At 35.8% G+C, this 17,168-nt stretch overlaps 2 protein-coding genes and 1 pseudogene across 2 annotated transcripts; all 3 read left to right on the forward strand.

The window, feature by feature from the left end:
• Nucleotides 1–1,759: 1,759 nt before the first annotated feature.
• On the forward strand, nt 1,760–2,862 carry LOC110753453 (G-type lectin S-receptor-like serine/threonine-protein kinase At1g34300 pseudogene; annotated as a pseudogene).
• Nucleotides 2,863–5,463: 2,601 nt separating this feature from the next.
• Nucleotides 5,464–7,225, forward strand: LOC110753467 (rust resistance kinase Lr10-like). Its single transcript, XM_021954379.2, has 2 exons — nt 5,464–5,692; nt 5,834–7,225. Exons 1-2 carry the CDS (start codon nt 5,626–5,628, stop codon nt 7,030–7,032), a joined length of 1,266 nt encoding a protein of 421 aa, XP_021810071.2. The 5' UTR covers nt 5,464–5,625; the 3' UTR covers nt 7,033–7,225.
• A 6,037-nt stretch (nt 7,226–13,262) lies between these two features.
• On the forward strand, nt 13,263–16,047 carry LOC110753476 (rust resistance kinase Lr10-like). Its single transcript, XM_088251872.1, has 2 exons — nt 13,263–14,483; nt 14,624–16,047. Exons 1-2 carry the CDS (start codon nt 14,441–14,443, stop codon nt 15,823–15,825), a joined length of 1,245 nt encoding a protein of 414 aa, XP_088107998.1. The 5' UTR covers nt 13,263–14,440; the 3' UTR covers nt 15,826–16,047.
• Nucleotides 16,048–17,168: the final 1,121 nt, after the last annotated feature.

Consider the following 17,168-nt stretch of genomic DNA (forward strand, 5'->3'; position numbering starts at 1 on the left):
TGAATACACCCCCCTTAATTTCCTTTCAATCTTTTCAAGTTGATGATGTGCAACTACTGTTTATCTTTGTTGAAATTAATGCACATTTGTGCTAAATAAATGTGTGGAGAAATCTAGAAGCTTTGTGGAAGAGCCTAAACTATTCTAGAAGCTTGGTGGGAAGTCAGCAACTACATGCAACTATGAAGATTATTCTAGAAAGCCACACTTGTTGAGTAAAGAGATCAAGTTGGTGGAAGAATCTAGAGTTGTGGAGAAAAGAATAAGGAGGTGGAACAAAAAGCAATTGAAGTTGGAAGAACTTTCTAGAACAAGAGAATGCCTATAAATAGGCATGCTACCACAATGAAATGTGGAGTAAACCAATCAACTCCCAATCTATGTGGGAGCCAAGAGCTACCCAAACCAAGCCATGTTGAGGAGCCAATAAGCTCACCAATCAAAGTGTAAGGGCCAAATAGCCCAAACTAATCTAAGTCAAGTGTGATGGCCAATTAGCCAAAATACTAAGGAGGCCAATAAGCCAATAAGATATGAAGAAGGCCAATTAGCCTATACCAAGCTTTGTACTATTCTCCTCTAATCTAATAAAATCACTTTGTTTCCCCTAACAATCCAACAAGTGGTATCAGAGCAACTCACATCACACCTCCTACAAACTAACAATCTTTAATTAAACTTGATTAAGAGAATGCAAATCAAATTTCCTCTGCTTCTTTCAATTAATTCTGGCTAAAACATCAACAAGTTAATTAACTGACTTTCTCCAAGTAACTAGAAAGGTCACTTTAGTTTTGCAATAGGGATGTGTTATTTGAATTTCATGGATTGGACGTTCCTGTGTCTTTCCAAATAGAGTTTCCTCTCTGCCCTTTTGAGTTTTCTTCTCTTTTATTGCTTTCTAGAAACTAATCCATCAATTTTTAGGAATTTTCAATTACTAGGCACTTGTGCTTTCCCAAACTCCTACAATGTAATTATCCGATGGAAGTTGGTACTGATTGATAATGTTGTAGCCAAAGTTACCTTTGATCTTCATTCCTTGGCCTTCCTTGTCTTTTCCTGATCAAGAGACAAGCCCATACGCCGTTTGCAATATGTCCATATGTTGACTTCCTGTCACTTATATAACTATGCAACCATTGATTCCTTAAACCTAAATGTGAATCATACTTAGGTAAAGTTTCCCTTGTCTCTTTTGCTGTTCTTTCTGTTTACTGATTATAGTATCCTGGGACTTATCACTTGTGTTTGCTTCTTCATATGTAGTCAAAATAGGATCTAATAAAGCAAGGTTTCAGCTAAGAATCTGTTTGGAGCTTCAATACTATCGTAATGCTTTAACTTAAATGTTCATTTGAAAGCTGGCTTTGTCATCACAATGTTCTTCACTTTGAGCTCTGTATGAAATCCACATGCAAAGTTCCTTCACCTTGTTGAAAATATTGTCATGTGTAAATCTAAATTCTGCTAGTCTTGCACATTTGGGAGTTTGTTAAATGATTTTTATTCTATTGTAATCTATCTCCTGAATAATGTCAAGGGGAGAGATAGCTGCCATTGCTCCTTGGGTAAGATCCCTCTCTCTCTCTCTCTCTCTCCAAATATTTCCCGTTCTGATTTCGTTTACTCAGATTTCAAGTAAACATGCCAAGGATTCTTACATTTTTCAGCAATCATATTTGTGATGAAGATTGCTATCTTCCTTGTAGTAAAGAAGATAATAACTTGGAAAGGAAGCAGCTCTTTCAATCCAGACTTCCTGACACTCACAATGGACAAGTTTCTAAATGATATGGAAACAGAGAAGCTCATCAGGTTTACTACTCAACAACTGCAGATAGCAACTGATAACTTCACCAATTTGTTGAGTTCAGGAGGTTTTGGTGCAGTTTATAAAGGGGTATTTGGCAATGGAACCCTTGTAGCAGTGAAGGTTCTAAATGGGAGCTCAGACAAGAGAATTGAGGAACAATTCATGGCAGAAGTTAGTACAATTGGAAGAATTCACCATTTCAATCTGGTCCGTCTTTATGGCTTCTGCTTTGAGAGACATCTCAGAGCACTTGTTTATGAGTGCATGCCAAATGGTTCCCTTGACAAGTTCTTATTCCATGGAAGCAAGATCTTAAGATTTGAAAAGCTTCATGAAATTGTGATCGAGACAGCCAAAGGCATTGCTTACTTGCATCAGGAGTGTCAACAACGAATAGTCCACTACGATATAAAACCTGAAAATATTCTTTTGGATGCAAATTTGTTTCCAAAAGTAGCTGATTTTGGCTTGGCCAAGCTCTGTAACAGGGAAAATACTCATATAACCATGACAGGGGGCTGGGGGACTCCTGGCTATGCTGCACTAGAAGTTTGGCTGGGATTTCCTATAACACACAAATGTGATGTTTACAGCTTTGGGATGCTATTGTTTGAGATCATAGGCAGGAGAAGGAATCTTGACATTAATATTCAAGTAGCCAAGATTGGTTCCCAAGGTGGGTATGGAAGAAGTTTGAACCTGGAGAGCTAATGGTAGTTTGTGGGATAGAGGAGAAGATAAAGAGCGTGCAGAGAGAATGGTTAAGGTAGCTCTCTGGTGTGTCCAGTATAAGCCGGAAGCGAGGCCTTTGATGAGTGTTGTGGTGAGAATGTTGGAAGGAGCAGCTGAGATTCCTAGACCTTCAGTTAACCCTTTTCAGAACTTGATGCCAGGCACTGCACCCTAATAAACCTGTCGGTTCAGCTTTTCATTCAGAACGTACTAGCGCTTCTGGTTTGATTTCCTTTCAGACAGTAACTGAATTCAGCGTTGTGCACGCTACTCCTTGCATGACGAAATACTAGATTGATATAGTGTGTACCTAGGTAGGCTGAAGAACATTCCTCTCTCTCTCTCTCTCTCTCTCTCTCTCTCTCTCTCTCTTCCAAAATATGGTAATCATCATTCATCACTGATAGTATACCCCTGTCCTCTAGATGCATTACTTTAAATGTCTAGCAGAGTGATGCACAGAAAACATCTTATTTTGCACATCAAACTGCTCTTTCCTTATTAGCCATCTTAGATTTAATTTGTATATTTTCAAAATGATACTGATAAAGAAAATTGGAATTTTATAGAACTGATGGTGCAGATTTATGATTTCTTGGAAGGCCACAATGTAAACCACCATTTCGGTGTTCATATACAACTGATTACTGCAATGACTTTAGGGTTTACAGCAAGGATTTGATTATAAATACATGTAAGATATAGTACTACCATTTAATATTCACCAATGACCAAATGATCCATTTGCTGGCTTCTTGTCATATCATATCATATGCAGCCACATGTTTTCTCATATTGGGAAAATATTTTGCCAACTTGAACATCTTGTTAACATTCAACTTACTTGACCTTTGCTGATACTTGCTGTTATTTGCAACCAATGACTTGATCCCTTGATTGCAGGAAAAGGGCGATGAGAAACCAAAAGAAATTTCCAGCAAGGTGCAGATGTGTAACTTATAACTTTCTAGCTGGACAGGTAACACCACATGTTTTAAATCAGTATATGTTATACCAGAACTGCTTTTAGCTCTTCAACCGGAAAACTGTGTTGGTTTTCAGAATTCATTGCAAGAGAGTCTCATGCAGGCTTCTATTGAGTATGCATACTATATATCTATCTACTTATCTGTGGAGCAGCCGAATACGTGTAACAGCAGCTCAGCTGAGTTTGGTTTCTAACAGTTTTAGAAACCATATAACCTCCTCTAAGTCCATACTTTGCTGACAAACTTTTGGTCCTCTACCCCATTAAGCTGCCATGCAATCTTGCTTGTGTCAACTTCTCAACATCATAACCATATGTACTCTATGTAGTTTTAATCTCTTGAGGGGAGAGAGGGCAGTGGCTTCCTGTTCTAAGCGATTCTTTGAACCCAATAAATCAGCAGTGGAGTTGCATTTTGTACATGAGACAAGATTGGACGGGCATTTTATCCCCACACTAGAAGTTTAAATTGCCCGTCCAATCTTGTCACGTGTAGATACAAATGACCATTAGTAAACTTCCAGTCTGGTATCAACCTAATATGAGACAGTAGGATGAGAAGTGCAGATAGGAGCTTCAAGGTTCTTGGTCTCTTCATCAAGAAATCCTCTCCTTTTGCACATCAAATCAAACAACTGTTTCGTAACGATAAACAACTGAAAAAGGAAAATTACTAAACCAGATACAAAGATGTAATAATGAATGACCAATACTAGCTAATTGATCTACTACCATATTTGTCTCTTTGAAATTACAGCATAAGTGGACTATTGGGATTTGCTGGATAAGGAAATGGATATCTTGAATAATGGAAGTCATTTTCCAAGGAATGATACCCTGGTTCTTCAAATTTTGAATAAGATCACATTTAGAATCTCCTCTAATTTCAAAGTGATGAAAATGTAGAGCTTTTCGTAAAGCTAAAGCTTCAACATGCAAAAACATATAATTTATAGAGAAATCAGGACCAAGTCAAGATGATATGCGCCAACTCCTTCTTCAGCCAAAGATGTTACCATTTCTGAAGAAATTGATTATTTTAAAACCACAATTTCAGTGCTATAGCTACTGGTTATTTTTCTTCTGGGATTTGACTCCTCTTCCTTTTCCTGACAATGTAATCCGATGCCTGGATGCTGTTTTGTTCCTTATAGAGATGACTTTCCTGGGAGGAAAATCATGGGAGCTTCATCTTGACCCTCCGAGGAAAATTCATGGATCCGCCATCGTCAAGGCTCCAGGGTAATAATAACAGCTACCATCAGGTCCAGGTGAGATAGAACATGTCATGAGATTTCTCTAACACAGCTCACTGAAAGTCAACAAGTTTATTGAAGTTTAGACTAAAGGGAGGCTTTTTAAAATGCTTGATCTTTTTCCTTTCTTATTTGTGATTTTAGTTTTCTCTCCCATTTGCAATAGTCATATATAAAAAGTGCATAGTTTCTTCCTATTATGCAATTTGCCAGCTGCAACCTGAGAAAGTTAGCTTTAATCTTCTTATCTTTCCCAGGACTTTTTTGTGATCATGTCAGTGTCTCCATGTGTACCTGTCACTCTTGCTCAACATTTACATAGAATATTTTTGCTTAAACTTAACCATAGTTGAGAGATATCCCTCAACTGAAGGAGACTGATATGTATAATATTAAATACTTATGAATTCGCGCTCGGTATAAACCGTGTAATTTCCCAGATGTCATTTGCTTTTGTTTCTTTTTGACATCTTGGGACTTATCGCTAAATACTTAGAGAGGTCAGATTTTGTCTGTTTGCTTCTTTATATATATGTAATGTAGTCCAAAGATGATAAAACAAAGCAAAGGTTTTGGAACCTTAATATAAAATCATCATTTTCTATAGCCGGCCTTGTTATCAAATCATCATCATGGAAACCCCACACGGATTCAACGATTAGAATAGTTTCAGTTTGGTCAAAGAATGGACTTACCGAACTGTACTTTACCTTGAGCTTTCCGTCTAATGAAATCCATATCTTGTCATGTGAAATCTAAATTGTGCTACTACAGAACATTTGGGAGTTTGTTGAATGCTTTTTATAATTCCATTGTAATATATCTCCTGATTAATGTCGAGTTACCAAAGTCCACCGTCCTCAAATAGTGGAGAGACAGCAGTTATTGCCGTAGTTTTGGGTAAGATCTATACCTCTCCCCGTTTGCCTTTTGTTTTCTGCATTGGTTTGTTGTTAATTATTTGTTGATCTTTTTTTCATTTTAGAAAAAGCAACAATTGTCAAGTGCTAATGGTTTTTCATTGAGTTTTAAATTATGCAGTAGTCCTCTTAGTGAAGATCGTTATCGTGATTGTGATATGCCAGAAAAGAAGGCAGAAAGGTAACTCTGTTAATCCAGACTTTCTGACACTCACAATGGACAAGTTTCTAAATGATATGGAAAGAGAGAAGCCCATCAAGTTCACTTCTCAACAACTTCGGATTGCAACTGATAACTTCACCAACTTGTTGGGTCAAGGAGGTTTTGGTGCAGTTTATAAAGGGATATTTAGTAATGGAACCCTTGTAGCAGTGAAGGTTCTAAATGGGAGCTCAGACAAGAGAATTGAGGAACAATTTATGGCGGAAGTTAGTACAATTGGAAGAATCCATCATTTCAATCTAGTCCGTCTTCATGGTTTCTGCTTTGAGAAACACCTCAGAGCACTTGTTTATGAGTACATGGGAAATGGATCGCTTGACAAGTTCTTATTTCATAGCAACAAGGTCTTAGGATTTGAAAAGCTTCATGAAATTGCGGTGGGGACAGCGAGAGGGATTGCATACTTGCATGAAGAATGCCAACAACGAATAGTCCATTATGATATAAAACCTGAAAACATTCTTTTGGATGCAAATTTCTTTCCAAAAGTAGCTGATTTTGGTTTGGCCAAGCTCTGTAACAGGGACAATACTCATATAACCATGACTGGGGGGAGAGGCACTCCTGGTTATGCTGCACCGGAAGTTTGGATGATGTTTCCTATAACACACAAATGTGATGTTTACAGCTTTGGGATGCTATTGTTTGAGATTATAGGCAGGAGAAGGAATCTTGACATTAATATCCAAGATAGCCAAGACTGGTTCCCAAGGTGGGTTTGGAAGAAGTTTGAGCCTGGAGAACTAGGAGAGGTAATGGTAGTTTGTGGAATAGAGGAGAAAGATAAAGAGAGGGCTGAGAGAATCGTAAAGGTTGCTCTTTGGTGTGTCCAGTATATGCCTGAGGCAAGGCCTTCGATGAGTGTTGTGGTGAAAATGTTGGAAGGAGCTGTTGAGATTCCTAGACCTTCAACTAACCCGTTTCAGCACTTGATGCCGGGTTCTCCATACCCAACTGCACCTGTCTATGATACTTCAAATGGAACATATAGCACTAGCGCTTTCGGTTCGGATCCCTCACGAACGGTAACTGGATATAGCGTTGTACATGGAACTCCTATCATGAGGAAATATGAGATTGAAATAGCGTCTACCTAGGGCAGGCTGAAGTACATTCCTCACTCTCTCTCTCTCTGTCTCTCTCTGTTCTTTCAATATGTCATAAAAACATCTCCTTCTGCACATCATAGTGCTTCTTCATATGTATCATAGCATTAAGTTAAGGGTTTATGTACGTCTGGAATGAATAAAAAGTTTGTAAATTTTATAGAATTGATTACAATATATTGATGTGATTCCAAAATGTGCTATTCATATCAATATCATACAGCCACTGTCCACACATGACTGTATTAAGAAAAGAACATGAGAGGTCTTGTTTCTCCTGAATAGTGCACAACTGAGCTACCAAAAACATCCTCTCTGCTTTTTCCCTTTCATTTTCTTCGATCCCACCAACGTTCGCAATACTTTAAAAAAAAAAAAAAAAAACACGTCCCTTCCGTATTTGCTAAAAGAACGTACAACGTCAAGCACGTAGTTCTGCCTTTATCCTTTTCTTTGTCACATTGCGAAGAAAAATAGGAACGATACAAATTCCATTCATTCATGAGTTTTTAAATGCAATATTTATTTCATGTTTTAAATCTAATCAATATATTCCAAATATATATGGATTTGGGAAGATATAATCATGAATTTGCATGAAAGAAGACACAATCCTTTAAATTTTGCTACCAGACAAATACTTATGTTGTTACACTATTAATTCGGACGACACATTTAGGTAAGAATAAACTTGATCAATGGTTTATACACACATTATTGTAAAAGATACTTGCATTGACAAAAGTACCAACGGGCTCTTAGCATGTGAAACCTCTCTAAGTACTTCTTATTTTTATATCATTATTTTCATGAGTTTTTATAAAATAAAAAATAGCAAAATTTACACCCAATTTTTATAAATGTCAGTTTTTAATAATTTTTTTCAAAAATAGCAAAATACTCGCCTAAATAGACTCAAATGCCCTCAAAACTAAAACCCACATAAACCTAAAAATCAAAATAAGTGTCCGGGGAAGTTAAGTCAAAATCAAAAGAAAAAAAGAAGAGAGAAAATCAATTTGCCTCATTTCCTTAATTAAATTTTGGGGAACAAGGCTTCCCCTGTATTTTGGCTTCCCTTGTAAATGTCAGTGCTATTTTAGATTTTACTCGAAATTTTTACTGGTGTGGAAGGTTATATATATTTTCTATACGTGCTGCAGATTGTAGATTATGGAAACTGAGCCATTTACTGATGTGTGCTTGATTAATACTTTTACATTCTAATAATTGTTTGGCTGACCTTTACTCTTCGTGTGCAGCAGATTCGCAAGGAAACAATTACACCAAGTTACTTGCGCCATGACTCTTCAATGTTAAGCACATACTTGATTTCCTCTGGTGACTTTGCATCGCTTTGGCATACTCCTGGCGGCCAAACAAGTAAATGTAGTAGGGCCCTCTATTTTTATTCCCTTTCTATTCTTCAATTATTTTTTGTTGGAGAACAATCAGAATATAACCAAATAACATAATATAATAACACAAAAATAAATTCTATATATATTATTAAATCAAATTAATACAGCAAGATTCAATACAACAGTAGAATCAAAATAAAAATACTGACTTGGTTGGGTGATAGAGTCTTGCATAGTTGCAGTGTCCTTTAGACAGTATATTTTTCTTCCACCTCTTGCGCTTGTACTGCCCACCAGGATTAATCTATCACAAATCAAAGTCTAAGCATAATCGCTTTGATTTATGGCGAACAGTGATATGTTTTTCTCTCAAGAAGTGATTATTTGTGGAGAAGTGATAATGTGATTCCAAAATTCTATATCCCGCTTAAACGAATTGTCTGTTATATAAAGGTCTGATACCTCTTCATCCAATAGTTGTAATAATTGTTCAAACAGAATTCAAATTTTAGATAATTAAAAAAAAATTTAATTTAATCAACATAGCCCAAGAGCCCCAAGGCCCATATTTTGACAATTTTATAAATAAATAAATAAATATATATATATAGAGCTTCTATTGAGGGATCCCTCAAATAAGCTTATTTGAGGAACACCCTGGTAGGGCCCACTCCGCATTGTATTCCACTAATCCAAATCGTCTATTTTTCAGATAATCATTCAAAGATCATCTATACAAAAAATCACTTGAATCCGATATCATTTGACCACTCAATTGAGTTACTGAAATTTTAGTACTTTCTTGAAGCACCGTGTTTATTGATTTTGTAGGACACAATTGGATGTCGAAACAGTTTCTGATTTGTCTAATTCTTTGCAAGGATGATCTATGAATATAAACTTAAAAAATAGATGGTTTGGGTCGTTGAAAAAAAATTTGTAGGGTACCCTAAAGGGCAGTGGCAGATCCAGGATTCATCAGCCATGGGGTCCATGTCCTTTTCCACATCATAGTGCTTCTTCATAAGTTCCATATGGGATCAATATTTCTGTGATTACAAAATGGGTTTTTTTTTTTTTTTTTTTTTTGCGTGTCACATCAATATTATATATACAGCCACATGACTCTGTCTATATTGAATCGTTTCTGATTAAGTTGATGGAAATTGGAAAAGCACCTTCTTTGTATTAATATATATTCTTTGCAAACCTGCAAAAACACATAGCCATTGCAGTGTTTATTGCTCAAAATCATGCTTGCCTTAGTGAGAAACATTTCCTTTTGTTCTTTCGCATTAGAAGTTTAATTTGCAACTTTGTGAGATGCCAAGTTGTAATCTTCTAATGTTTCTGTATTTCTATATTTCTGTTCACCCCTTTTTCTTCTGCAGGGTTAGGACTTGGCCACGAGATTGGTATGAATGGATGTGAAATTTTGCTTGTGATAATGTACAGAATATGCATGTTGTGGTATTTACAACCTTTAAGGAGAATTGAACACCAGATACAACCTTTAAGGAGAATTAAAGACGACTATTTTTAATAAATCCGTCATTTAATAATAAAAAACATGACGCATTCTTTATAAAACTGACATTTTAATTGTCATATGACGACGGTTATTTTAAAATATCGAACATTTTACTAAGAGTGCTGCTATTTCCATCCACCTATCCTATTTTCCCACCCACTTTATCTTCAAAATTTTAAAAACAAATTTATCCTTGCAAAATGACTTTTAAGGACAAATTTAAAACTCTCTCTATTTATTAATATAAGCTTGACACATCATTAAAATTCAATCTAAGGGTTAAAAGAAAAAGGACACATCGCCACTTTTACTTGAGGAAAATAAAACAAAGGGAATCTAATGTCCCGCTTCTTTCTTCAGAAAGGATGAACAGAACCCACCCAAACTTTGAAACTCAAATATCCATTTTTATTGTCTAGTTTCATGCCATATTGAAATCTAATCCCTTTTCTTTTCCTTCTGGACTAGAATTTAGAATCTTTAGTTTTTTCTACTTGGCTAATTTTTTTTTCAAATCAGACATAATATACTTCCTTCTTCCAAAAACAATAGAACCTTCAACCATATCTAGGCTTTAGAACTCAAAAGACAAAAAGGAATTCCTAATTGAGAGAAATAATTGGAAATAAGATAAAATTAATAGTTTATTTTGAATATCAAAGAGAGAGAGAGAGAAGCAAAGGAACCATTCATGATCATGGGAATCAAAATACAATGGGTTCTATTTGGGTTTTGAGGGTTTATATTTTTTAAGGAAGAGAGGTTTGGGTCGTGGGGGGGAGAGAGAGACTTAAGTGGGGATGGGCTAATTGGAGAATTTTTTTTATTGTAATGGAAAATATGAAAATACAATTAATGTTTTTTTATAAAAAAAATACTAATGATTAGCAAATAGAATTTACTAGAATGAATAATTATTAAAGGATATTTTAGGAATAATGGTGGGTGGAAAGATAAGTTTGTGTTACATGGTGGGTGGGAAGATAAGGTGGGTGGGAAAATAGGATAAGGGGGTGGAAATAGCAGCACTCTTTACTAATAGACGACGACTGTTATTATATAAAAACCTATGTGGTAAACAGCATCACATGACGCTTTTTCCATAAGAAGCGACGTCTTAGTACTTGAAAACGGCGTTTCTTTCATAGAAACCGCCATTTGATTGTGATGAAGATGAGCTCTATAACCTTTTTTTTTTTTTTTTTGTAAAATTATTTCACTTCTTATTGCACAAATTAATGATTTTTCTGTTCATAATTAGACATGCGGTACATGTTTTAAGCATGAGTACTATAATCTTAAAATTTAGAATTTTCTATTATATATACAAGCGATATTGGGTGAGGGGAAAATCAATTTTAAAACAGATTATGGGTAAATGCCCTTAACTACTTGAGCTACAAACCTCTTGCCTACAAATTTAGATTTAATCACTGTAAAGATGGTTTTGAATTCAATCTTGCTCTTAAAAGTCACTTGAAGTAGATACAAACCAAAAGTAGGGATCATCATTTGCTCCACAGCCTGCAGGCCAAAGCGAGTAGCCCGAGGCCCGATGGGCCAAAGCCCGACCAACCTCAACTTGTTCTAAGAATAGGTAGGGCTTGGGCCAATGGTTTGAAATCTTGGCTAGACCTGTTTGAGGCCATCTAGGCTCGGCCTGGCCATAATAAATAAAATATACATAGAATAATAGAGTTGGCCAAAGAGTGTAGAAGAATAAATAACTAATATTGTAAGTATCATGAATTCATCAAATAAGAGGCATGAATTATGGGTAAATTTGCAATGAGTTAAATATGAAAAAGACAAAATGTAGACAATGATTTTGCACATAGGTGGACTTCCACCTACCAACTATTAAAAGTTGCAGTTGATTATAAATTGGTTTTGAATATCACTTTTTATTTTTATTACACATGTTATGAATTAAATTAATTTCTTCATTGTTGTCTAAAAATTTGCAACAAAAATATTTAATAGACTTAAAAAAAAAAAAAAAAAGAATTTGCCCACCAAGCCCGTCTAGGCCCCAGCCCAATGGACAGGTTCGGACCAAGGTCTTTGAAACCTCAGCCTCACTCGGCTCAAAAAATAAAAAAAGCCCATAAGGCTCGACTCGAACCCAAATTTTTTGAGCCAGGCTTGATTCAAAGTGTGGCTGAAAAAAGCACACACAAAAGGGACACCTAATCTCTTAAAAAAAAAAACCACACAGGCATATTGGTTATGTGAAATGAACGGTATATGATGCGGGAGTATTGAAGCTGTATATAAAGTAAATGAGACACAATATTTAATGAGGTTCGGCAAGTTGTGCCTACGTCCCCGGAGAGCAGCAACAGTAACCTTTTTACTACGAAAAATAAAGCGGTACAAAGGGAATACAACTTAGTGTTTACTCTCTCACTGGCTCACTATTTTTTCTTTGTTAGCCTTATGGTTTTTAATATTATTGTGCATATTTTGATGATAACAAATTATTCCTTATTTATCTAATGTATTTCAAGTGTGATAAGTTGTAAGGAGCAGGTAATCCCAAATGGATCAAAAACACTGTACATACGGGAAGACGTTTGGAACACTGAGCAAGAAGCCGACACTCAAGCATATATTTCTTCAATATAGAAGAGTTAGGTTATTCCTGTAAACCTCTTTATGAATTGAACATCTAAAGGCTCTTTACCTAGATTGACCTTAGGTTCCTTCATGCATTCATATCATACTGAAATAATTGTTTTATCAAATATTGGCTAAGTATGAAAAATGTTTTTCCAAATATTTATTTCATCAAAATAATTTTTGGCGGCTTTTATTCCTTATACTTCAAATAAGAAAACTTGATTTTATGGGATTTTAATATGAAGTATATTTTGACTTAATGAACCATCCTTTTTAGCATAAATCGTATTTTGCACTAGAACCAATTTTTCATATCTCGAATTTACATTGATTTTCTAGTATTTTTATTTGAATCCAAATGGGGGGTACTTCCTTATTTACATTGTAAACTTAAGTAAATGGAGTAATATAAAAATAAATTAGAGTAAAAGGAGAAAGACATTTACTTGAATGTTAAAAATGGAAATAAGCTAATTTGTGCACTGTGCAAACAGGAATTAAGCTGAATATTTATTTTTCAACGGATCTGTTTCTTTCAACAGATATATATTTTCAAATAGCTATAATTTTAATGCCTAATTTTCAGCTATCATCCTAATTACAGCTGTAACCCTAATGACTATATTTTCAACGACTATATTTCTACACCTATAAATACGTAGGCAGATTTCTTGTAGAAAATAAACTGAAGATATTCATCCAAGCCTACAAGCATTCATCATACTCTGAATATCATTTTCTCTTGAGCCAATCCTGTTCAATTTCATACAAGAGTTCTAGTGTTCAAATTCCCTTTGTATTATCTACTCAGAAAGGAGAGTTTCCATTGTGTGAGCTTCAATTGTATATCCCTCTCAAATAGGAGAGACTTTTTCTGTTCCGAGATTGATTTCCATTCAAACTTGTAAAGAGGGTTGGTTTGACCCTGTGAGGTGAGAAGGGTGTCTTTCACCTTGAGCGAAGGAGTGGTGTGCTCTAGCTTTGTAAAGGTTTCAACTCCACCTGCAAGGAGTTTTTCAACATAGTGGATCGAACTCTCAAGTGGTGTGCTTGAGGACTGGACGTAGGTCAGGAGGACTGAACCAATATAAATCTCGGAGTTTGAATTTCTCTTTCCCTATCTCTTTATTAGTGTGCTTGTCAATTTACTTATCCGCGTTTAAATTTAAATTTGCTATTAACCTTATTCCCCCTCCCCTCTCTAAGGTTGATTCACTGGGCAACACTCTCTGCTCTCTCTTCTCTCCTATTTCTTCCTTCTCTTCTTTCTTTTCTCTCTACTGCTGGCTCTCTTTCTTTTTGCGTTTCTCTTCTCATTTTTTTTTATCTTAGCAGAGGAGTGAAGGTGCCTATTTATGGCTGAAATCTTGAACTGTGGACTGCACCTGTGGATGTGCAGTTCTTCATCATGTGAGTGGAGGGAATGAGATAAACTCTCATGTAACACGGATAACACTTTTTGCTATTACCGGCCAATAATGCAATGACACGTATGATAATTTTTCCACATGTAACGTGGATAACACTTTTTGCTATCCCCGGCCAATAATGCAATGACACGCATGATAATTTTTCCACATGTCATTGTGTTTTTGATTGGCAGACAAACCATCCCCCAAAGTCTTCACTGGTGGGCTCCATCACTTTACAACAATTGGTATTTGGTACAAATTGAGACCAAAGTCAACAAACCCCACACGGACTCAACCATTAGAATAGTTTCAGTTTGGTCAAAGAATGGACTTACCGAACTGTTCTTTACCTTGAGCTTTCCGTCTAAAGAAATCCATATCTTGTCATGTGTAATCTAAATTCTGCTACTACAGAACATTTGGGAGTTTGTTGAATGCTTTTTATAATTCCATTGTAATATATCTCCTGATTAATGTCGATTGGTGTAGTGATAGCGGTTTTTGCCATAGGTTTGGGTAAGATCTATCCCTCTCCCCGTTTGCTTTCTGTTTTCTGCTTTGGTTTGTTGTTAATTACTTGTTGATCTTTATTTCATTTTAGAAAAGCAACAATTGTCAAGTGCTAATGGCTTTTCATTGATTTTTAAATTATGCAGGAGTCCTCTTAGTGAAGATCGTTATAGTGGTTCTCGTGGTTCAAGAATACCAGAAAAGAAGAAGTCAGACAGTAAATCCCGACTTCCGGTCACTCACAATGGACAAATTTCTAAACGATATGGAAAGAGAGAAGCCCATCAGGTTCACTTCTCAACAACTTCAGATTGCAACTGATAACTTCACCAACTTGTTGGGGCAAGGAGGTTTTGGTGCAGTTTATAAAGGGATATTTTGTAATGGAACCCTTGTAGCAGTGAAGGTTCTAAATGGGAGCTCAGACAAGAGAATCGCGGAACAATTTATGGCGGAAGTTAGTACAATTGGAAGAATTCACCATTTCAATCTGGTCCGTCTTTACGGCTTCTGCTTTGAAAAACACCTCAGAGCACTTGTCTATGAGTACATGGGAAATGGATCGCTTGACAAGTTCTTATTTCATAGCAACAAGGACTTAGGATTTGAAAAGCTTCATGAAATTGCGGTGGGGACAGCGAGAGGGATTGCTTACTTGCATGAAGAATGCCAACAACGAATAATCCATCACGATATAAAGCCTGAAAACATTCTTTTGGATGTAAATTTCTTTCCAAAAGTAGCTGATTTCGGTTTGGCCAAGCTCTGTAACAGGGATAATACTCATATAACCATGACTGGGGGCAGAGGCACTCCTGGTTATGCTGCACCGGAAGTATGGATGCGGCTTCCTATAACACACAAATGTGATGTTTACAGCTTTGGGATGCTATTGTTTGAGATCATAGGCAGGAGAAGGAATCTTGACATTAATATTCAAGACACCCAAGACTGGTTCCCAAGGTGGGTTTGGAAGAAGTTTGAGCCTGGAGAACTAGGAGAGATAATGGTAGTCTGCAGAATAGAGGAGAATGATAAAGAGAGGGCTGAGAGAATTGTAAAGGTTGCTCTTTGGTGTGTCCAGTATATGCCTGAGGCAAGGCCTTCGATGAGTGTTGTGGTGAAAATGTTGGAAGGAGCTATTGAGATTCCTAGACCTTCAACTAACCCGTTTCAGCACTTGATATCGGATACTTCATACCCAACTGCACCTGTCTATGATACTTCAAATGGAACACATAGCACTAGCGCTTTTGGTTCGGATCCCTCACGAACGGTAACTGGATACACCGTTGTGCATGGAACTCCTATCATGACGAAATATGAGATTGAAATAGCGTCTACCTAGGAAGGCTGAAGTACATTCCTCACTCTCTCTCTGTCTCTCTCTCTGCTCTTGAAATATGTCATAAAAACATCTCCTTCTGCACGTCATAGTGCTTCTTCATATGTATCATAGCATTAAGTTAAGGGTTAAAGTTACATCTGTCCGGAATGAATAAAAAGTTTGTAAATTTTGTAGAATTGATTACAATATATTGATGTGATTCTAAAATGTGCTATTTCTTTCACTGTGTCGATATTGAATCGTTTCTGATTAAGTTGATGGAAATTGGAAAAGAACCTTCTTTGGCATAACATATATTCTTTGCAAAGCTGTAAAAACATGTAGCCATAGCAAGGTTGGTTAAAAATCATTCTCATCTTCTGATGCCTTCCATATATTTCTTGAAAACATGACAACATTTTATGATTAGTATTAAGAAAAGAACATGAGAGGTCTTGTTTCTGCTGAATAATGCACAACAGAGCTACCAAAAACATCCTCTCTGCTTTTTCCTTTCATTTTCTTCGATCCCACCAATACGTAATACTTTTGTTTATTTTTAAAAAAATGTCCCTTTCTTATTTGCTAAAGAACATACACCGTCAAGCACGTAGTTCGCCTTTATCCTTTTCTTTGTCACATTGCGAAGAAAAATAGGAACGATATAAATTCCATTCATTCATGAGTTTTTAAATGCAATTTTTATTTCATGTTTTAAATCTAATCAATATATTCCAAATAGATATGGATTTAGGAAGATATAATCATTAATTTGCATGAAAGAAGGAACAATTCTTTAAATTATGCTACCAGACAAATACTTATGTTGTTACACTATTAATTTGGACGACACATTTAGGTAAGAATAAACTTGATGCTTAGATTGCATTGACAAAAGTAACAACGGGCTCTTAGTATGTGAAACCTCTCTAAGTACTTCTCATTTTTTATGTATCATTATTTTGATGAGTTTTTATAAAATAAAAAATAGCTAAAATTTACACCCAATTTTTATAAATGTCAGTTTTTAATAAATTTTTTCACAAATAACAAAATACTCACCTAAATAGACTCAAATGCCCTCAAAACTAAAACCCACATAAACCTAAAAAATAAAATAAGTCTCCGGGGAAGTTAAGTCAAAATCAAAAGAAAAAAAGAAGAGAGAAAATCAAATTGCCTAGTTTCTTTAATTAAATTTTGGGGAACAAGCTTCCCCTGTATTTTGGCTTCACTTGTAAATGTCAGTGCTATTTTAGATTTTACTCTAAATTTTTACTGGTGTGGAAGATTATATTTTCTAGGGAGATTCACTATTATATCCAATATAGGAGCCCAAATTTTAAAAAAAATCCTATATGAAA

This window comes from Prunus avium, chromosome 1, assembly GCF_965620075.1.
Source record: "Prunus avium chromosome 1, drPruAviu1.hap1.1, whole genome shotgun sequence".
In the NCBI taxonomy this organism is placed as follows: Eukaryota; Viridiplantae; Streptophyta; class Magnoliopsida; order Rosales; family Rosaceae; genus Prunus; species Prunus avium.